Source organism: Phaethon aethereus, assembly GCF_964289735.1.
Source record: "Phaethon aethereus genome assembly, chromosome: 6".
In the NCBI taxonomy this organism is placed as follows: Eukaryota; Metazoa; Chordata; class Aves; order Phaethontiformes; family Phaethontidae; genus Phaethon; species Phaethon aethereus.
The window spans coordinates 11,086,892-11,109,602 of NC_138580.1; the positions used below are offsets into that span (position 1 = coordinate 11,086,892).

General features: G+C 42.1%; 2 protein-coding genes across 2 annotated transcripts; one reads left to right on the top strand and one right to left on the bottom strand.

The window, feature by feature from the left end:
- Nucleotides 1-1,120: 1,120 nt before the first annotated feature.
- PARP9 (poly(ADP-ribose) polymerase family member 9) lies at nucleotides 1,121-10,255 on the bottom strand (the record flags this gene model as incomplete). The annotated part of the gene is made up of 9 exons (XM_082001173.1): nucleotides 1,121-1,428; nucleotides 2,638-2,812; nucleotides 4,236-4,384; nucleotides 5,186-5,560; nucleotides 6,009-6,084; nucleotides 7,331-7,549; nucleotides 7,629-7,856; nucleotides 9,289-10,121; nucleotides 10,240-10,255. The coding sequence occupies 9 exons, from the start codon at nucleotides 10,253-10,255 to the stop codon at nucleotides 1,121-1,123; spliced, it is 2,379 nt and encodes a 792-aa protein (XP_081857299.1).
- Nucleotides 10,256-12,800: 2,545 nt separating this feature from the next.
- Nucleotides 12,801-20,775, top strand: DTX3L (deltex E3 ubiquitin ligase 3L; the record flags this gene model as incomplete). The annotated part of the gene is made up of 5 exons (XM_082001448.1): nucleotides 12,801-12,975; nucleotides 13,285-13,505; nucleotides 15,470-17,011; nucleotides 17,752-17,969; nucleotides 20,706-20,775. The coding sequence occupies 5 exons, from the start codon at nucleotides 12,801-12,803 to the stop codon at nucleotides 20,773-20,775; spliced, it is 2,226 nt and encodes a 741-aa protein (XP_081857574.1).
- Nucleotides 20,776-22,711: the final 1,936 nt, after the last annotated feature.

The following is a 22,711-nucleotide window of genomic DNA, read 5'->3' on the forward strand; positions in this document are numbered from 1 at the left end:
TCAATCCAGAAGCAGACTTGATATTGACAGATGAGCCTTTATTTCTCTATTACGGCACTGTTATAAGCCATTTGGGTGTTTAGTCAGGGCCATAACTGGTGGTTTTAAATGCTTCAGATTGGACAAATCTGGTAGTGGCTTTTAGTTTGGGGCAGTAGATTTCCTTTAAACCCTGCTAAAGTCAAACGTAGTTTCAGGCTTTAGTACAGAAGGTTTCAAAGTACCTGCGAGCTGGACTGAATACCCTTTTACATTGAAATGAGTATAACAGCTCTTAGGCTTTTCCATTTACTGGCTTCAGGTCACTACAGAAGCAATGTGAGAACATCTACAGCTGACACTGTAATCTTTAAAAGATATTGGCAAAGGTAGATTAATTGAAGAGCAGGTTCAAGCTGTAGCTTGAACCAGTTCTCTACTATTTTGTAACTACTGAGAAATGTGAAGCTCAAATACAGTCCAAGTCACGTTCTTAAGACTATATGGAAAAACAACAGGTTAGCTGACAGTGTAGTTCATACTTTTTATTTTGAATACATGTATCTACAATGCTTGGAATCTCTTAACTAATAAATACTGTAACAGCAACTACTGTTAGAAATCATGAAGTATTGCCTCACATTTGTCATAACTATGTGTATTTAATAGCATGCCCCTAAGTGGGAAACAGGTTTCACCTGATACATTCACCTATTTAAGTCAAAAGAAAATTTAAGAATCAAAGGTGCAACCAAGATTTCTTGGGTTTCACTACTATATGCAATATCTCAGATTAAGAAAATACAATGGAAGAATGACAACCTATGCAAACATCGAGTGTATAGTCACATGCTCAGAACACTTTAAGGCATAAAGTAAATGACTAGATAAATGTTAGACTGTATTTTGTGATGCTTTCCCTTCCGTTTCCATTCACAGATAATTTTGTTCTAATCTCCTTAAGGTGTTAACTTACTTGTGTTCACAGATATTTTAGAGCAGTTTGCATGAGGCACTTTGATCACAGCGTGTTACTAGGTAGAGCATCCTCTTAAAATCTAAGGACTAGACTTTGTTCTGAGGGGGCCTTCACAATAGCTACAGTTCTCATTAATTCTTACTCAGGATGCTGCTGGTTTCCTCAGAGGGCCATATACCTCTCCCTCACTCGGGAACAAGTCAGCAAATATTGTGGAAGAGCCCCAACACTGTTACAAATGACAAAGGTGTCAGGATTGTTTACATCATCTACTAAGCTGTCATATACCTTAATGGCATCCCCCTCCACTGTTGGTGGCATAATATAAGATGGCTTGCCTTTAGTGTATAAGCCTGTTAATACATCAGCCTCAAACACGTACATTTTAGAGTCTGTTTCCCACATATCTTTACCCTTGATTAGGCTTTTTGGGTTCCTTTTAAAGTAGATGCCAGCTCCATATTTTTGTTCTGCAAAAAGAAAGAAAAATTTTCAGAGGGGAAAAAGAAAAAGCATTTAACAATCAGTTCATGTGGGGTGAACTAAGAGACTGCTGCTTAATTCAGTATGACATTTTATGTTACTGCTCAATGCTTGCCACCCTTTTTGAAGTAAATTTGCATTAAGTGGCTCTGGTGCTAGCACTGACCTCCCATTGAAATCATTAGCAGTGACAGCTGATGGCTGTTCCGATTTAACTGCTACTCCAGTGATGACCGTTTGGATTTAACCATTAATCCAACCATAGAAACATCAAGGTATAATGGATTTATGTAAACACTTAGGTCATCGTGTGCTGGGGACTCTGATAAGCACCAAAGAAGGTAAGTTTTAAATAATGCAAACTACAAAAAATGCTTTGGGATTCGTAAGGAGAATGCTGCATAAAAATGCTATTACAGTATTGTGTGGAAAAGTGCGAAGAAATTAAATTAGACCATAATCCTATTTATTACTTTGAAAGTATGAAAATGTGCAATGTACATTGCACAGACAAGGAAAGGCAAACCTCCACTTTTTGAACTTTTTTATTGTCTGAAATCCCAATCCTGCATTTGACAAGCAAAATAGCATGTCCTTCACCTACTGCAGGATGAGGTGCTAAATGCATATTCGTTCCATTTCTGAAAACATCTGTCTACTACACTGTCTATACAACATTCTTCCCATGGGTGCTCTAGTCTGAACGGCAGTCTGCCCAGTCAGATGACCTCCCGTCTCTGATCGCACCCGATTTGAGCAGGGTTAGGCTAGATGACCTTCAGAAGTATCTTCCAGCCCCAATTATTCTGCGATTCCCTTGAACATGTTTTAAAGCACCAAGCCGCTGAATGCAGGTTCGCAGCAAGTAAATATGGATGTGGACTTTCTTTAGAGAGTGATGCAACAAAATAAAACTTGGATCTGGCATTATGTGTATATTAACAATTCTGTCAACAGTGTCTGGGCTAGGCTAGAATCCAGGCTTACCCTCCCACAGCCTTACTGACTCTATCAGGAAGGAAAAACAGGAAAATCTTAGTGTAGATAAAAAAAGTAAGCTATGAGCTCTAAAACTATGACTCTAGAAGTGGGTAAGAAACGGTTCTTGTTTAGGAATGCCACTTTTTCTGATTTTAATCCAACTTTAGTGTCAGTCACTGTTCATTTTGATTGAAGATGCCAAAGCAAGTTATTACCTGTTGGTGGAGAATACATCCTGTGAAATCCGGTTTGGCACACCGAGCTACAGAACTGAGCGGGAACATGCTGGTACAACTTGTGGGTTATTTTGGAGGTACCTTGGTTTTCTTCTATTTTTTTTTTCATTTGTTGGAATGCAGCAGATAAAAGAGGATTATGTATCTTTTCAATCTGTAGCATAAATAATAATGTAGTATAAGCTAATGGAGACCAGTATCCATGAAATCCATGAGTGCCTTTGTATAGGCTATGTTCTTCAGTGTAAGAACCTTTGATTTAGCTTATAGGCATTGACCACGGAGCAGATAAGGCATGGGAAATGCACAACTGATCCACAAAAAAAGAACCTTGCCACTGTCCCATGCTTCTCATTGAAATCAGCAGGAATATATCCTCATGTACTGATTTCCATTACTTGAGTTGTGCTGAACAGACTTGAGTATCAACCATACATGAGAATGAGCTGTGGGGGTGCTTACAGCCTGATCTTGTAAAGAACCGCAAGTGTCCTGTAAGGCGTGGAGAATCTCAGCTCGCAAAACTTTACAGCTCTTGGGGGGAAAAAAAGATCCTTAGGTAAGAGGGCCTTTATGTTAACTCGTGTCTTGAAAGTGTGGCTGCATGCAGCCTAATACCACACAGAACTTCAGGCAAATGGGCTACGCTGCAGCTCCCGCTGGTATACCTGACTCCACCAGTGGGCCAGTCACAGTCCCATGGCAAAAGTCAGGACCTGCAAGGCCTCTTCTCCAGCAACCCAATCGTGCCAGACTCCTGACTGCTCAGCTAAAAACAAGCAGGTGTTGAAGTATGATCAAGCTTCTACTCTCTTAAAAGTCATTTAACTGAGCTATGACTGATCCCCAGTGCAGCATTGTTCTAAATTCTGATGTAGCTTTTGTGTTGAGACCCAACAAAGTCTAGTTCTGCAGATCACAAAGCACTTGCTTTCATCTGGTTGGTATTTGGTATTATTTCAATGTTAAATACCTTTCTCATATGAAAGGCAGTTCAGCAGGTGGCAGTCTGGTTTCCAGGTACCCGCTGTTACTACGAGGCACACAAATCCCTGTTCACAAACTTCTGTATTTCTCTGTGCTGCACAGCCTCATCCTCCTCCTGTTCAGTAAAGCACTGATAACCAACCAAGATCCCAGCTTCAACTCACTGCTGATCAGATCACAACGCTGACAAATTCAGCTGCTAATTTTTGGTGTCAAACTCACAAGAAGAAAATGGACACATTGCCTTAGTGCCCTGGAACATTGTATTCATTCTAACATACCAATCTAGTATTTTTCCAGAGTCCAATAAAGGAACATTTGAAGCATGAAATAAGAGACAGAATATACAGTACAGTTAAAAGGACTTGTCAGAATTTAACCACAGTTTTTGAGTGATTATGTGCATTACGTTTAAAATACTTTTTAGTAGGAGTAAAGACTACATATATTTTAAGGATTAGGCTGATTTCATCTTAATTTTTAAAAGCAATATGTTGAAATAGATCATCTGAGTTTTTTAAGCATATGTTAAACCTGTTTGTTCAAATATATTGGCTGAGATTTAGTTCTTCCATGAATACCCTCTTTACCTTGAAAACATGAAGCCCAGCTTTTTCAAACTGTTTCTGTCTGTCTTTAAACTCCTGAAGGTGTGATTCCACCAGTGAAATCTGGACGCATTTAGTAGTATTTGTCTTGTAAAGGTGTGCTTCTGAAAGCTCACCTGCTTCTGGTTGGCCTGGATACAAATAAGGGAGTAAAATTTTAATGTATCATAATACCTGAAGCAAAAGCAAGGAGAAGGGATCCAATACTTTAGTTTGGTAGTTTAGTTAAGAACAAAGAATGTTAAATATCCTCCCAAGTAATGCCAGAGGCTAATATTGAGAGGGACAGAGAGAGGGACGGGGACGGGGGGGGGGGGGGGAGAGAGAGAGATTAATTTATTCATTTTTTCTACACTTATTAAAGAAACCAGAGAGGGAACCAAATAAAAGCAATTTACATTCTCTGTTACATCTCTCCCCAGCCCAACTTTCATATAGTGGCATCTATATTGAATGACTACACAAACACAAGAGAAAATGAATCACTCGGTAGCTTTTTGTAATGCCACTAGTTCTATCAACTGTTAATGAAAGTCAAGGACTCTGCAGAACAAGTCCATTGGTGGATCCTGCAACAGTGGTCCAGCTGTAGCTAGCAAAAGAGCTCAGCAAAGGTATGTGTTAATTAAGTACGAATTTTGTAAGTCTCCAGTGGCCAGGCTTTAAGCTGGCTGTACAACGACAGCCAGCCCCTGTATAAACTGTGCCCTACTGGGAATATTGCCAAGTGAGTAACCAAAGCTAACAAATGGTCTTTCAGGGGCTCATATGATAGAAGTACAGTAATATTGGTAATTAAAGCGATGCTCAGTGTGTGTGTGAACTGAATGCACATCTGCCCACTCTCAGCAACACACAGATGTATGTTGCATCATACTTGACCTTATTTAGGCATTTATTTACTTAATTAGTCACTTATTTACTTTACATACCCATGAAGTACAGCAGTTCCTCTTGTTTGGCTGTAGTCTCCTCTTGCATACGAAGCAGTAATTTTTCAGTTGCGAGCACTGCATCAATCACAGCATCAGGCGAGCCCTGAAATTCCAGTCTTGCTTTTCCATCTCTCACTTCTTCTGATACACATACGCTAGAATGCTGCTCTTGAGAGAGTTCTGCAAACTCGTTTTTACCAAGGCTAAAAATGTAGTTGTTTTCAATAACAGCACGGTGACTTTCCTGAATTTGTACCACACTTTGGATCCATGATTCTGCTGCTTCCAATGCTGTACGTGTGTTTCCTTTAAGTTCAATAGCCAGTTCATTATTTACAGTCTCTTTTACACTTTGACTGCCTGACTCCGTACCTGGAAGAAAGATTTTTTGTTTTTATACAAGTGCATTTGAAGAGCAAAGAGCTTTTAAGTGCTGTCACAAATTCCTATATGTAATCCAAGATGTACAGAGCAAGAAACACACTACTCTCTTGGTATGCTCAAGAAAAAGAGATTAGACACCAGGAGGTAAAGCTTCCAGGAAAAAAAACACCACACATGCAGAATTTATTTGCCTTCCACTAAATGACTTCCAACAAGTTACACACTAACAATGATTTTTATTTTTGAAAATCTTTTAAGGGACTGCCTAGTTCCATTCCTATGAATGTAAAAATGCAAAGCACTCACATGTTTTTGCCTCCCCCTCTCCCCAAGACACATATGCAAATATTAAGTTCTTTTTAAAAGGAATCTGATTTCAGATTCTCAAATCTGGAGTACCTGTTTACATGAAATGCCCCTTCTGTTCATTACTTACTCAAATGATCACTTCTGTTGTAATATAGCTTTTTTCCCAGTTTGTGTGCTGTTGAATAAAATTTTCTCTGGAAAACCTTGAAAGAGAAAAGTTTAGGAGCAATTTGCAATCTCTCTTGTCAAATATACCATTCGTCTCTTCAAAACTCTGTTAGATAAGCAGTTTACTGCTGTAGTTACATGCCCCCACCCCCAAATTCTGAAATTATGTTAACAGCTGACATTTGTCAGCTTCTCCCAAAATGTTATTCCTGACACTATCAAATCCATTCCTGCTTTTCTATGTCTCCTAAGGTAAGACAACTTACACACTGAATGGCACCTTTATCAGCTCCTTGTGGTCGTGGCGTATCCAGAACTCATGGAACCACAGTAGGTAAAGGTGTTCATTATTTGCAGTTTAATGCTGATGAATCCTTACTTAAAAACCAGACCATCCCCCTGCCTTTACCTCAAATCTCCTCTTCATGATCACACATGGAAAGCCTCTGAGAAGCACTGCTCTGCTAGGCAGTGGGTTTGGCATCTGGCAAATTGCCTTTCTTTCTTTTTTCAGCAAAAAGGGTTTCTGCTGTGCCCTGAATATCAAGGGATTAAGTGATGAGCACATAGCTGTCATACAGCTTCCCTTAGAGCTTATGGGACTGTTACAGAGCATGGATCTGACCTTGGAATCATGGAATCATAGAATGGTTTGGGTTGGAAGGAACCTTAAAGATCATCTAGTTCCAACTCCCCTCTACCTAGTTCTTGCACCTGCTGAAAGAATGGAGGGTTGAAGTTAAATGGGAATAAAAGCAAACTCTGTACTTTTATAATAGATGGCTATCTAAAACAGTTTGGTACTAATCACATCAGCCAAATATTCAAAAGGTAGAAAATGGCACATTGCAGTTGAAATTATCCATGGTCTGTTTGCAACCCTTCTATCATGTTAGATCATATAATGTGATGACAGTGGTTTGCCCTAGGAAGTTCATAGAAAAAAAAACTGGTTAAAGAAATTTCCTGAGGAGGAGTAAGTTTATTCCCTAACAAGTTAAGAGTAGAGTCTTTCTTACAAATCTGCTGACAGTCATGAGAATTTCAGACCTCCCTCCCCTTGTTAGCAGACCACAGGGTGAAAACTTCTGGTTTAGTGAAGAGAAAATAAAGATTTGTGAAGATTAATAATACCTGTTAATGAGACAAATAGTTTCATAAAGGGACCCACCGCTCACTGTTATAAGTAGTAGAGATTCAGATCTTAATTTGCAGTCATCTATGGGAATATTTTTACAGATTTGGGTTTTCTTTATTGGTAGTTAACAACAAATTTGTTACCTGATAGGCATCGTAGTCATCTGGGCAAAAGACAAACTGCACATCTATCTTCTTCTCAGGGTGTGCACTGGCAAAATTTAAAACCTCTTCAGTCATGATCTCTGCCACTACATCAACGGGCAGCATTAATGACCAAATCCCATTTGCTGGAAAAGAAACTGAGGGAGATTGCCAGTCCTGAAAGCAATGCAGGCACCTTGTCACTGCAGCTTTTAATTCCTGCAGGAAAAACAAGTGTTTCAGTCCTCACATCACCCAGCATGAAAGTCAATTAAAATCCAATCTAACTGATCATCACCTGACACAGTAACACCCTGTGGTGGTATTGCGGCCATACAATGTGCAGTACAAGCTCACAGGGCAGATTATACCCTTTTGTTACTATCAGTTCCTTATAAGAAGAAGAATGTCTAAAATAAGACTGAAATTCATCCTGAAGAGCTGAACCTGCTTTTTGCAGCAGTCCTCTTGAAACTGGAGGGTAAGGCTCGCCATTCATAGACACACAATTGACAATAGCTGTAGTCTGGAAGAAAAGAGTGCAAAGTTTCAGTATACTTCAAGTTTACTAATTGCAAGCTTTGCTACTATGGAGAGCACTCTTTCTAGGAACAAACTGCTTTAAAAAAGCCTGACTTCAGCAGATCAGCTGTTTGAAAGGTTCTCTTACTAATACTAAGGGCAGCAAGGGAATACATCAAAGTATGCATCTTCTAATGGCAGTAAACGCATACATTTTTTCCAGAAGCCAACAGCGTGCATAAGACTTGTTCAAGTCATCAGAGCGTATTCAAGAGAATTGTCACCGCATCTATAGAAGTGACCCATATGTGCCTCAGCAGATGCACTTCTGCAGCCAATTATCGATGAGCAGGAGAGAGCTGTGGCTATGTCCGTTACCCCAGCCCACACAGATGTTCCCCATGTTAGGGTAGCAAGCACTCGTCACCAAACCAGCAGGGTCAGTGTACGCAGGGGAACTGCAAAGCTATGGTTGCTTCCAATTCCCAGTGGAAACAGCAGATTCCCATAGTAGGTCTTCTGTATTTCAAATTAAATATGTAAAATGCAAAAAACCTGTTTACAGAATGCTGATAACAGCAGTAATTGTTCTAACTTTAATTGCTGAAGACTATCTAAAGATACAAGACTTTGGAGCATATTTTCCTCATCGTTTTGAAGACATGTGGTATCTTTCAGTGCTGTAGAATTGATTAATAAAATTCCCCACAATGTCAACTTTGCGATCCTTTGCTCTCACATCACAAAAATGAACTTCCTATTCAATTAAGATACTTCTTTAAAATATAAGTTATGATTTTTTCAAGATACAGTATTTGCTAAAAGCAAATGCCATTCCTGTTGACGTAGCTTTCAGTCTAAGAGCTCTGTTAGATTACCATGACTAAGCTCATATATTTTGCATCAGATTTTCTAGCTAAAAAAGTTAAATGAATCAATTTAAATTATGCACTGTTCAAAGGTAAGGGGCACATCATCTGTACAAGTTATTTTCAGCTTTTTCAGTGTTTGCTGAGTAACTCCAGTAGTGGCAGCCATGAGAACATAAATTACAGGAAAAAAGGCAAGGCAAAAAATAAGAGTAGGCTTCTAGGGAATGCATGATAAAATGTGAACTCCCACGGTGTTATAATAAGAAGATAAACATTAACATAGGGATATGTTATTATTAATCATCCAATCTTTAGCTGCTTCCTATTATACCATAAGAGCATGTATACAAACAAGAAATAAAAACATTCTCATGTTTAATACCCATTTAGAAAAAAAACCAACTCATTGCCTCTATAGTTTATTTACCATTTGTAAATTCTCATTAGGCTGAGAAGATAACTATTTAGTGGACTAATACAGTATGTGTTCTGAACTCCTGGGCTCCAAATCCTGCAAAGACTTGGAGGCAACTCCATGTTCAACATGTTATGGGACAGACTTACCTTCTGCTCTTCAAGGAGTCCTCTTACGATGCACAAGTGAATGCCTCCGTGTTTGATGAAAGCTGAAGGCTGGCTTGGTGAAGCTGAAAGAGTTTCCTGAGGCGAACTGCTATCACCCAGAAACTTTTCACAGGCTGCCTTCATTTCTGCAACTGTTGGCTCATAAATGTTCACGAGGCGGATTTCCCTGAGACAGCTTGGTGGACTTGCCTCAACAAATTCCTTTATAGCCATTACAATCACTTGAGCACACAAACTGAGCGGGAAGCCAAAAATACCTGAACTCACTGCTGGGATAGCCACAGACATTATAGTATTTTCTGGAGCACTAACATACTTCAGAACATTCACAATAGCTTCCTGAAGTAGGTCACAACATCTTTCCTGTTCATAACTGGTCCACCTTGGACCAACTGCATGAATAATTTTCTTACAAGGAAGCTTCCCTCCACCCGTCACTGCTATTTTGCCAACTGCAACTTTTCCATACTTTTGAATATGAAGATTGCATTGCTCTTTGATTTCTGGCCCTCCAGCATTCACAAGGGCTAAAGCAAGGCCTCCTCCATGATCTAGATATTCATTGGCTGCATTCACCAAAGCATCAGCCTTGTGTCTTGTGAGATCATCCTTACAAACACAAATATCAATTCCCTGCTTTAGTTTTTTCCTATATACTTCAACAGTGCATTTTGTACTTTTGAAGGTCAATGTACAAGCAAACATTTTGTAAATGAGATTACTTAGACAGTCTTCTCTTTTCTTAAGAACTTCATAGGTAGCTTTACTGATGGGGATCATCAAGCTGTCCTCATCCATTACTATGCTTGGCCCTAGGATACAGAATAATATAAAGTGAAATCCAAGATACTACTGTCAAAACATTGGTTTTTATATAGAAGTGTGGTATCTATCTATCTATCTCAATTTTATCCTACTGTCATTACTTACCGATATTTTTTGTCATAGTCTGATCTTCTCTCTCCCCTTTTCATAGGCTTAGAAAGCCCAACCAAGCAAAGAAATCAAGGCCTCCAGTGCTGTTCATTATTCTGTTCAAATTAACCTCCCCATCTAGTAGCTCCTTTGCCCACCTTTCCTCAAGACCTTCTCCTATTTCCTTCCAAAGTCGTATAAATCACAGCAGTGTGTTTCAGGAAAGTGAAAAGTTCAAGCGTACTCTGTCAGCTTAACATACTTGGATTCTGAAAAACAGTCAGTATTATGCTGTCCACTGTTTCCTGTAAGCCTGTGAATACTTTTAGTTTCATCTTACCCATCAACAACCAGCTCCCTTCCCGTAACTGAACAAAGGCAGACACCTGCTGATCGGTGTCCTCAGAGAGACCAACACACCCACCGCTGAAGCAGTCTGTCTTCAAGATTATCTGCTTGTGACCTGGCAGATGTCAGACCCAGTGAAATATGCCCTGAGCCCCCAAACAGCCTGCTCAGAGTCCTCTCAGCAGAGGGATTACCAGCATATATACAGGCTATATGCCTGTAGGTCCCTTGGGCAAATACCTTTTCCTTAGAAGTGGCTGACCACTTCTCTTTCCCTATTCTTCCTCCAAAGGCACTAAAAGATGATGACATCAATAACTTGACTTGAGGGTTTCAGTTTGCTTTACTGTTTACCTGAGGAGGAAGCTTGGTTAAAATGTGTCTCCTCCTGCTACTTGTTCTCTTTCTCTCTTTCCTACTGTTTATTCTCCCCACGTTTAGTCTGACACAAACATTGTCAGGGACATATTCATAAATGAATCAAATCTAAATTAAAAAAAAAAAACACCATAAAACTTAATTTGATTTAGAGCACCAACCTTAAAGACTGATGCAGCAGCACAACGGAATGGGCTGAGAATAAATGGTGAGAAGGAGGAAAAAGGAGCAGACAAGTATGAGAGGAATGTCTTTGAAACAGATGCTGTTACAGGGGTTTGTTAACTGGCTGCAGTGCCACCATGATGCTGTGCTGCGTTTGTCACTAAAACTCCATCTGAGAAAGCAAATGTGAAAAGCCACACCATAATCAGGGCTTCAAAATGCTTGTAAAAGCAGAAAACACTACTTTTCCCTCTCTGAGCTTGTTTTGCTGAGAGGGCTGAAGCCTGCCTCTGCCCTCTCCAGGCTGTTACTGATTTTTGTTACTGATTTCCAGCAAGGACCAAGGGTGAGTACTCTAGACCTTTGCACAGTCAGTGACCCACAGCCACACTGGCAGAGGAACACTTGCTGATATGTTCATTTAACCGTGCTACAGAGATCTTATGCTGAGCTTCGTCTTTGATTCTGTCGCTCTTTGGTCTGCACCTAAAGCCCAAAAGCAAGTTCTTTCTTTGTATGGAACTTATGAATTCAGAAGGGCTTTTTAAACCACTTTTTTTAGGGAACACAAAAATAATGGGGCAGTTTTTATATTATCACTATGGCTATACAGCCCTCTCCTGGCAGATGTCAGCAGTGCTATATGCAGTAGTTATGTTAATTAGTGTAAATCAATTTGTATGAGTTTAATCAAACTTTCCTCCAGGGTATGCTACCTGCTTGTAAAAAGAGTCTAACGTTTTGCACTTATAAAGTATACACACCAATTAATCAGAACACCTCTGAGCTCTTACTTTTAAGAGAGAAATGCAAGCAAATCCTCTTGAAGTAATGAATAATAATGTTGATTCATATCCGTGTCTAATTCATACATTTCAGGTTGCTTTTGGCTGTTTGACATTGATGTCTTCCAGTTTTCTGGCTGTAGCTGACAACTTTAACTTAAATACAGGAACACACTTTGCAGATGGCTAAGTCAGAGGCTTACCTAAACCGCTGTTCTCTTTCCAGGTCTTTGGACAGTAACTCTATTGTAAAAAAAAAAAACCAAGAAAGAGAAAATACATGTCACTGCCTGATGAGCTGCGTTCCTACAGGAGCAATTCTGCTGCAAGCAAAACCGGCAGCACCACCTTTTCAAAAATTTGTATGAAGCTCTCTAATATTTAAAATGCTATTCAGAGCCGAAACCGCGGGGACCGGGCCGCTGCGGGTGAAGTCGCTGCCAGCTTCGTCTAGCTCCAGCTGCCCCGCGGGTGGTGAGAAGCCGGGACGCTTTACCTCATCCCGAGCGCCGCGACAGGGAACACCGCGCTTTTTTTTCCCTCTTTATCCTTTTTTCTTCTCCTCAGTGCCTAAACCCCGTTGGCAGCGGGATGCGGGAAACCCCGGAGGGCTCGGCCTGGCTTGCGGCACGGGGGCACTTCCAGCCGCCGCTGCCTGGCCTGTGAGGGAGCGGCTGCTCGGCGGAGGGCCGCCCCGCGGCGGGCAAGGCGCCACCCCGGCCCCTCGGGCCCGCCGCCCCAGCCCCTCTGTGTTACCTGGAAGATGCCCATTAACCGGCGCTGCGCGGCGCGGCCGTCTGCCCCTCAGCGCCGGGAGCTGGAGCGGGACCCGGGGCGGGGAACCGCGGCCCGGAGCGGCGGAGCGGGAAACGAAAGCGAAAGCGGGCAGGGACAGGCATCATGGCGGCGTCGCCGATGCTGGTGCGGCTCTGCCCCGCGCCCGACGCCGGCGAGAAGCCGATGCTCAAGCTCCAGAGCTACTTCCAGTCAGGGAAGCGGTCGGGGGGCGGTGAGTGCGAGGTGCGGACGGGCCCCGAGCCCGGCACTTATTGGGTGCACTTCCAGCAGGAGCAAGGTACGGGATCCGGGGAGAGAGGCTGGGGGCGGGCGGTGCGGCTCCGCGGGCGGCGGGGCTGGCAGCTCGGCATGGCCTCGCCGCCGGCCCTTAGGGGGCGGTTGAGCCTCAGCCGCCCCGGGGAGGGGGGGGCTGTTGGCACGCAGGTCCCGCAGCCGTGTGAGGCGGCGCGAAATGGCCGCCGAGGGCACCATCTGGCACCCCTGGGCAGTGGTGAGCAAAGGGCAGGTGGTCTCTGTGGCTGCTTGTAGCCATCAAGTTTTCAGGTAATTTTATCAGCCTGATCTGCCTGTCCCCACATTACTGCAGATAAGAAGAGCGTGGAATCCCGCACAGATCACGTCTTGGAAATTGGTGCCAGATGCCTGAAGATAGTCATCCAGCCGGGAGAAGGGGATCTGAGTAAGAGCCAGTTTGCGGAGCAGGCCCCCCCCAGCTACTCCGTCCCTTCCAGCTCTTCCCCACCTCAACAGGAGCAGCAGGCAGCCGAAGGCCATGGAGACATCACAAGAGAAGTCATTACCAAAAAGGTACCTCAAGGGAGAGCAGTAACAAGCAATGTCACGACCTGCCCCTCTTGTACCTCCACAAGTTCTTTACATTCTTTATGTTGCACTGCAATATTTCATGCCAAGCAAATGTCAGTTACATTATCTTAGTTGATAAAATGAGGGCAAGGAGCAACTTTTGACTGCTGGACCACAGGTCATCCACGCATGTTAACAGGCAGCGTGTTCTCCAGCATGGCTTTGGCACCTCCCCGAAGCAGCACCCTGGCAGGTTTTGGGGGATAGTACACCAAGGACTGCTCCCAAAAGGTGGAAAAAATTGTATGAGGTTTGGATCCATTCCTGCTACACAGACCTCTAACACTATTTCAGCATGTTTTGCCCCTTCAAACAGCCCTAATTGCTTCCATCCCTTACCTCAGTGTTAAAAAAAATCTGCTCTGATGGGATGTAGCGCAACAAGCATATTTCAGACATTTTGAGCTAAAAGTTATGCAGAGAAGAAAAGATCAACTGTGTGTTAGGGACATGGGGTAGGGCCAGGCTACATGTTATATGATGTGGATATGGCTCTACCGAGACACAGATATCTGGCCCAGAGGGTTTACTCCATTTTGTATAGTAGCATAGATGTAGCTTTTGAGGTATAGCACGTGCTAACATAGTGGTTGTCTGTCATCTGTAGCAGTATACTGCAAATTTCCTTATCCTTCTGTCTGTGCGAAGTAGAGATGTTTGCTTTTCAGAATCCTGTTTTCTGCCTTAATCCTGAGTTACTAAAGCATGACTTTTGGGAAGTTTTTAAAGAAAGATAGTAGAGAAAACTAGAAAGTCTAATATAATTAAAGAACAATGTAATATAACTTATACGTGCTGTTAAAACATGTTGTGTCTCTGTCACCCGACACTAAGGGGCCAGACAGGTTCTTTTGGGGATCCTTGGTAGAATGATGATGGCACTAAATTGTAGTTCCAATTAAGGCTTTATTTTTTTTAAACAGGATTTTATGATTAGCATAGCATAGAATTAATGATCAGAATAGCACTGGATTTCTGCAAGCAGAATCAGCAAAGTGCAGTTTTATACACAGCATAGCACAGAATTTTATAGCACAGCTTAGCTTATGTTTTCTAATCACATGGACCTTCTGTAGATCAGGTCAAATCTTAATATTTGGCTTGCCCTATCGATATAACAACCATAATCTAAACTCAAAAAATGAAGAAGAATACGTGTCATTCACTCAGTCCTCAGATGAAGCAGAGGATAGTGGAGGTGCCCCTGGCCAGTGGGGCATCACGGGTCTTACTGTCCAGCAGCAGTTGCGGTCCAAGTTCCTGCTTAGGTGTAACTGCTTGATTTTATATGCAGTTCTCTGTGTGCTGTTATGCTTCCTTGTTCTGTGATGTGGTCATCACCACCTGGTTGGCGGGGTGCCTGGGACCTTCAAGGCCGCTAAGGAGGGGAGTAGTTGGCCTGGGGCCTAGGAATCTTGAGGATGATAGGGAGGGGAAGAAGAAATCTATTTGCTTCGTCTACTTGGTGTGCAGGACCTTCAGGGCCTGATAATGAGGGGAAAAGGGACTAATATGTGACCAGCTCGGTCACAGAGAATGGCTGTTTGCCTTGTAAAATGGCATTAGTTATGCTAACCATATCACCAGAGGTCGGAGGTAACAGACCAGAGGACTGGTCACGGTCTCAAACCGTGAGTTTGAGAGGCAAAGTTACTGTCTTTGTTCCTGTAATGCTGATGACATTAACAAATTTCATTTTTGCTGCTGACTTAGAAGCCGATTTCTTTACTTAAGTGTGTGTAATGTCAGTATACATGACATAAAAGAAACACTGTGTGCAAATGTGTCTATAGTGATCTGGCCCTACTGAGATGTACAGAGCTTCTCCTTACTCCAAATATAGAAGCAGCAAGCAGAGGACCTTAGGAAAAAAGCCAAATATTGATATCTTCTTGTCTTCTCTTTAGATATTTCTTACAGTATCTGCAACTTTGAATACCAATATGTTCACTGAACAGCAAAGGGAGAAAATTACCATTATATGTCCAAATTTAAAAAGAGAAGGAAATCCTGATATAGATGGCTCTGAGAAATTGACAGGAGATTTTACAGATATTGAAAAAGCTTATCACTACTTTGAGGACATCCTTGCAGGCAATGACCCAAACCATGATATTTCACATTCTGAAAGTAAGAATGGTTTGAAAGGTGAAAATGGTCTGAATACTGAAGAAATGAATGAGCTTACAGTTCCGTCAGCTCTCTATGAATATTTCAGTCATACCTGCAAAGAACAAATCAACGTACTACGTGAACGTTTCAGAGTACGTATAAAAAGTAAAGATAATTACAATGGAACCACATCAATATGCTTCACTTCTGATAAATGTCCTACATCAATACAGGGAGCTAATGATTTTTTCATCAGAATTTTTCAGAAAAGTGTAGAAGATCTGAAACAGGAAAAAATTCCTGTAACAAACAGTTACACATTAAGTGACACAATAATGAAATTAAATGCTAAGTTTAGTAATCTTCTTGCCAAAGAGGAAGGGGATCAGTTGCTACTCCGTGGTCCAGCAAGTGAGATTGTATCTGCCAAAATATTTCTAGCAGAGGAAGGTGAGGACAGCCAAGCTGAAAAGAACATGAAAATATCATCTGAACTGTACAAATACAGGAATGGAGTTGAAGTTGATGCTTCTGTGTTTAAATTGTTGGAAACAATATTAAGCAAAGAAATTGAAGACATTAAAGACAAATTTGATACAGTAATAGAAAAGAAAGACAGTTCATATGGCCAGAAGATGCTCATAATATTTAGGCCTAGGATCAAAACTTCTGATATGTCCTCACATGCTACTGAAAGTTTCATCAATGCATTTCAGAATGCCTCTGCAATGTTAAGAGAAAACCTCATCAGTGTGAAGCTTTCAGAAGATCAGAAGAAAAGGTTAAATATGCTACTTAATGGAAAACAATTGGAAGATCTGCATGTAAAACTTAAGAAAGAGGAAGACAAATTAATCTTAAGTGGTTTACCAAACCATCTTCATGCTGCTGAAAAGCACATTATGAACCTTCTTAACATTGAAGACTCAATACAAACTAAAAATAGGACACCACTGTCTTCTGATCTCAGCTGTCAAGAAGCTACAGGAGCATCTGAGAAGAAATACAATGGCAGGCAAAAAAAGAATCTTTCTGCTGAAGGACAGTCTAAGGCAAAGACAGAAGAAGACGACAAAGATGTGTGTCCGATTTGCATGGAGAGAATTAATAATAAAGAAATACTGAGAAAGTGCAATCATGCATTTTGCAAAAGTTGCATCGACCAGGCCATGACTTATAAGCAAATGTGTCCTGTGTGTAATACCGTCTATGGAGTCATGAAAGGAGACCAACCAGAGGGAACAATGACAACTAGAACGGTGTCTTCCTCTCTCCCTGGTTATCCCAATTGTCATACTATTGAGATTACATACAGTATGCACAATGGTATTCAAACTGTAAGTATATTTAAAGATTTATAAAAGATATTTTTCACACAAAAAACCCTAACATTGAATATAAAATTAACTATTTTTCCATCATTTTAATCATGTCCAGGAGAGACATTTCTTTGTTCTGTATAAATCTGCAAGTATTTAATTCAGTATTTTTGGGTGCTTTTAAGTAATAAATTAGAATTAAATAGTCAAATGGTAGCCCTCCATTTTATATGCAGCAGGACAGAGCTACCTGTCTTTAATTTGTACATTGGGAATAACTGAACTGAAATCTATGGGGTGATACTGTGTAAACAAAATTTTGTGACTATAATGAGTATTCTCTGAGGCATTGTCCTTGCTGCTGACACTAGTGGACAAAAATGGATAGTGGGCTGGCTTGTAAACTTCCCAGGTGAGAAATCATCTTATGTTATGAGAGTCATGGCTAGGACTGAAAGTGGGATAAATGAAAAAGTCAGGGGTGGGGTGACATGCATTTGGGAGAGCAAAGAGGAAAAAACAAATTTAACAATGGATGCATGAGTGATAACAAAATGAGAATAAAACTTATGTGAAATAAATTGTCTAATAAGAAAAAAAGACCTCAAAATCAGTCATTGGTCATGCTATGTCCTTCTGAAGCAAAAACAGGATAAAAAGTGTTGTGAAAGCTGGGATGTGTGATTTTCACAATCTGAAAGCATTTATCATATACAGTGTGGTTTTGTTTTGTTTTATTTTGTTTTTCTACAAAACAGAGCAACCATCCAAACCCAGGGAAACCTTATTGTGCAACTTCTCGAACAGCTTATTTACCTGACAATAAAGAAGGGCGAGAAATTCTGCAACTCCTCAGAAGAGCCTTTAGCCAAAAATTGATTTTCACAGTGGGGCAGTCACGTACTACTGGTGCACAAGGTGTTATCACATGGAATGATATCCACCACAAAACATCCATGACTGGAGGACCTACCAAGTAAGTAGTCTTCTCTTTATGTAAGTTTATTGCTACTCAGATGTGTCAGGAAGGCTACCCTGAATATTTTCCACATGAGAGTTTTCAGACTTTGTTACTAACAAAGTGATTGTGGAATGCTGTATGGATCCAGGCTTGAATCACCTTCACCAGTTTGGACAGTTGAACAAGGATGAGCTTAGTCTTCTGTTGCCCCTCAGGCCACTCATTCACCAGTGAGTTGTGTAAAGCACCTACTCAGTTAATAACTGCTCTGATTAGAAACCTACTTCTAGAACAGGACAGGACAGCAAGCTCTTTGATAGCAGCTAAGGTTGGACTCCTGATCTCAGCCTCCTCTGTTACCTGCTGTTTGGCACCAGGATGTCCTGGTCCATTATGATCCTGGTAAAGACAACACTCAGACTCTGTAAAGTATGATTTGAGATTCTACTTATTAGAGCTAACATCAAGAAGAAAGGGATTGTGGTATAGATACAGTTATGTGCTTTTAGATGCTACGAACCCCGAGTTGTGCAGCATTCAGCAGGCCTCCAATTGGAGCGTGGGACAGCATGCTGACCCCGTCCATAGAAAGTGTTACCCCATTTTGGTTGTTCAAGCAGTTACGGGATCTTCTTAGTAAAAGACAACTCTGTGCAGCATTTCTTGAGGACTCGCTGCACTCCTAGACAAAGGCAAGGACACGCAGGTGGCACAATCACCTGTACCGAGTGGGAGCTGCCCGCAGCACCTCTCTTAGAGTAAGCTGTCTGAGTCTGTCACGTGGGCACGGGATGTGCACAGCACAACGCAGGCCTGAAGGCCATGCCGCATGTGCAGCGTGGCGCAGCACAGCATGGCATGGGCCTGCGCCTTCCCCAGTTAACTGTTATGTGGATCACCAATTCCTCAATGTATAATGGTCTTCTGGCCAGGATCACTACGTTCCACCCCCATACAACTGACCTTTCTTAAAGATATGAATAATTACATATTATATTGGTAAATTGTTTGACTCCTGGAAAAAATCTTAGAGATAAGAGGGAGGCTTGGAATAGTCCTTTCAAGCTTGTTGCAGCCTCTCAGGGGCAGATGTCTTCCTGCAGGCTCTGAAGGTTGGTGTCTAGACCCTCCTTCCTGGGCTAGTGTGGTGGGTTGGCCCTGACTGGACACCAGGTGCCCACCAAAGCCGCTCTGTCACTCCCTTCCTCATCTGGACAGGGGAGTGACAATATAATGAAAGGCTCGTGGGTTGAGATAAGGACAGGGAGAGATCATTTAGCAGTTACCGACACAGGCAAAACAGACTTGACTTGGGGAAATTAGTTTAATTTATTACCAATCAAATCAGAGTAGGGTAATGAGAACTAAAACCAAATCTTAAAACACCTTCTCCCCACCCCTCCCTTCTTCCCAAGCTCAGCTTCACTCTGGATTTTCTACCTCCTCGCCCCGAGCAGCACAGGGGGACGGGGAATGGGGGTTGCGGTCAGTTCATCATGCATTGCCTCTGCCGCTCCTTCCCCCTCAGAGGACTCCTCACACTCTGCCCCTGCTCCAGTGTGGGGTCACAAGAGACAGTTCTCCATGGACTTCTCCAGCGTGAGTCCTTCCCACAGGCTGCAGTTCTTCATGAACTGCTCCAGCCTGGGTCCCCCCACGGGTGCCGTCCTTCAGGAACAGGCTGCTCCAGCCTGGCCCCGGCGAGGTCCCAGGTCTTGCCAGCAAACCTGCTCCAGCCTGGACTCCTCTCCCCACAGGGCCACAGGCCCTGCCAGGAGCCAGCTCCAGCGTGGGCTGCCCACGGGGTCATGGCCTCCTTCGGGCATCCCCCTGCTCCGGCATGGGGCCCTCCCCGGGCTGCAGGTGAAGATCTGTTCCCCCATGGAGCGCCATGGGCTGCAGGGGCACAGCTGGCCTTACCATGGGCTTCACCACGGTCTGCAGGGGAACCTTTGCTCCGGCACCTGGAGCCCTCCTGCCCCTCCTGCTCTGACCTGGGGGTCTGCAGGGTTGTTCCTCTCGCATATTCTCGCTCCTCTGTCTGTCTGCAGTTCCCATTGCGCAGGTTTCTTCTCCTCTTCCTAAATCTGTTATCCCAGAGGTGCTACTGCCATTGCTGATGGGCTCAGCCTTGGCCAGCGGTGGGCCTGTCTTGGAGCCAGCTGGCACTGGCTCTGTCGGACACAGAGGAAGCTTCTAGCAGCTTCTCACAGAAGCCACCCCTGCTGCCTCCCCGCTACCAAAACCTTGTCACTCAAACCCAACACAGCTAGGATCATGAAAGATGAAAAAAATATCGTTTTTACTTTATCCCCTACTCCGCCCAAATGCTCTCCTTAGTTATCGCTTGCTTCATACACACTTCTGGTGATGTGCTGCGTAAAATCCAGAGGTGCCATTATATTTGTGTTTAGAACGCTCACTTGGAGATGCTTCAGGTCTGATTTTTAGAAAGATGCATACCCAAGTGTCCTATCATTTTCAAATGAGACAGTAGGCAGTTTTGAAAATCAGGTTCTTAGTGTCAGTTTGGGCAACCAAATTCAGCAGCTCTTCTTTGAAGTTTTTAGCTCTACCCTGTTGGTACCACCTCCCTGACCTGTGAAATAGCATCTGTTTTCTCTGTGGAGTAAGAAGTAAGTGACTAAAATTTGTAAAGCGTTTTAAGAGATTTTGATGAGAAAGCTCTGTAGAACTGTCAAGTGCTTCATTACAAAATTAGCCCAAACAATTCTTTTCTTCTTCTCCTAGTTTTGGTTACCCTGATCCTGATTATCTGCAGCGGGTTCGATCAGAATTGAAAGCAAGAGGAATTGAATAAAGAAATTTATCAACTGTCAGCTCTTAACTGCTACATGTTCAGTTATTACACTTAATTTACTATTCAAGCACTAAGAAGAAAGAAGTCACTTTGTTCAACTGCTGTTCTTAAATCACTTGTGTTTCGCAGTCAGCTAAGTAATCTTTTTTTCTCAAATGATATGTTCTTTTTATACATCATTTACCTCCTTGAATAATGCTTCCCTCTATAAGTAACCTTGACAGAATTTGAGTCTTGTGAGTGCAGCATGAGTACTTGTTGCACTTGTCGAATATCAATTTGTGTATCTTATTTTTCCAGTGAATCTGATCTACACTTTTTCCCACACGTCTTCAGTCTGACCTCCAAAACTGATAGATCCACTACTAGCTTTTATTCAACCAAATGCTTACTTAGCTTTGCATTATTATGTCTGACATCGTGGGTAGCATCATATAACCCATCTGCTGGAAAATTTTTATGCAGCTGTTACAGTATTAGCTGTGATGAGGCTTTTTTTGCTCTTTTGCTTCTTTTCCTTTTCAAGGTAGAAATGGCATTAGTGGTCTGGGTTTTAAACACAAAATTAGTATGGATAATGTATGAGGGGCTATATGTATGCTGCTGTAATTTTAACCCTGCGGAAGTGCTGAATGCTCAGAGCCTCATTGGAGGAAATGGAAAGTAACGGTGCCTGTGGCCATTTCTGGTAATGGGATCCTGGTTCTGTGCCTTCCATCATGTTCAAGCTGAAATACAACTTTGTGAAGTTAGCTTTGCAACTGTAAAATCATATTCTTCCCATTACTTTCAATATATGGTTTAAATTGTATTGTAAAGGTACTTTGCTACTCTGCACTGTCTAAATAGCCTGCTAATTACCTTTGTGGTGATGTGAAACAAATAGCTTTCACTTAATGCAGCCATAATTGTTAGTGAGTTAAAGCATTTTTGTTAGGCTATTGAATATAACTAATAAATAAAATATAAAAATGCCATCTGCTTAGTTCTGCATTTTTCTATACAGGTGCTTCCTCCTGTTTTAGATACGTATAGTTGTTTGTTTTTTTTTTAATTTAGGAGCTTCCCAGCAACGCCATGATTTGGGCCCCATGCACCTCCTCTTTTTTTTTTTTTTTTTTTAAGACTCCGTATTGTGAATAGGCAGTACTAGTTTTACTACCTTGACTTGCAGATTTCTTAGTATTGGGCACTGTTTGCTTTCCGTGCGGGTTGGAATGACTTTCCTACTGTGGTTTTACCATATTTATTTTCACATTTTATGCTATTTCATGTTTCCTCCCTTTTCTCTGCAATCAGATACCAACATCCCAGTTGTTTCTAGATGACCATGCTTTTCTGCTTGCTGAAACAAGCTGTGAAGGTCAAATCTCCCCAACTTCTTTCTGTCTCTCGTTTCACTCTCTGTCCCAATAAGCCAGTTCACCGATGTCAGACCCCTATGTGATGATTCATTGGCTCCCATTTTGCCTGTGGCAAAGTTTGCAGGCTGTTTGGCAGCAGATGGTCACTGAAAGTTCCCAAGCCTTTATCATATAACCAGCTGTACAAACCTTTACATTCTAATCATGGCTGTTCAGTTTAGGAATAAATCTACCCGATTTGCAATTAAAGCCAGGTATTTTGCCTGGGCTACAGCAAGGGAGGACAGCATACACCTGGGTTAACTGCTGAGAGAACACTGCATTAGGAAAGAAAAGATTAATCACCCACCGAGAAACAAAGGCATCCCCATGGGTCCGCTCCGCAGCGTGTCTGGTAACACCTATATTTAGCTGGCATCCACCCATGCTTATCATATTTAATGACGTGTTTATTATCCATTTCCTCAGTGAGCTTTCAGTGAAGTTGGGGGAAAAATTTTGCTTTATTTGCTATTTCAGTGTCTCGTAGTTGGTCATGTTAGTAAAATATGCAGCAAGAAGTAGCTGAAAAC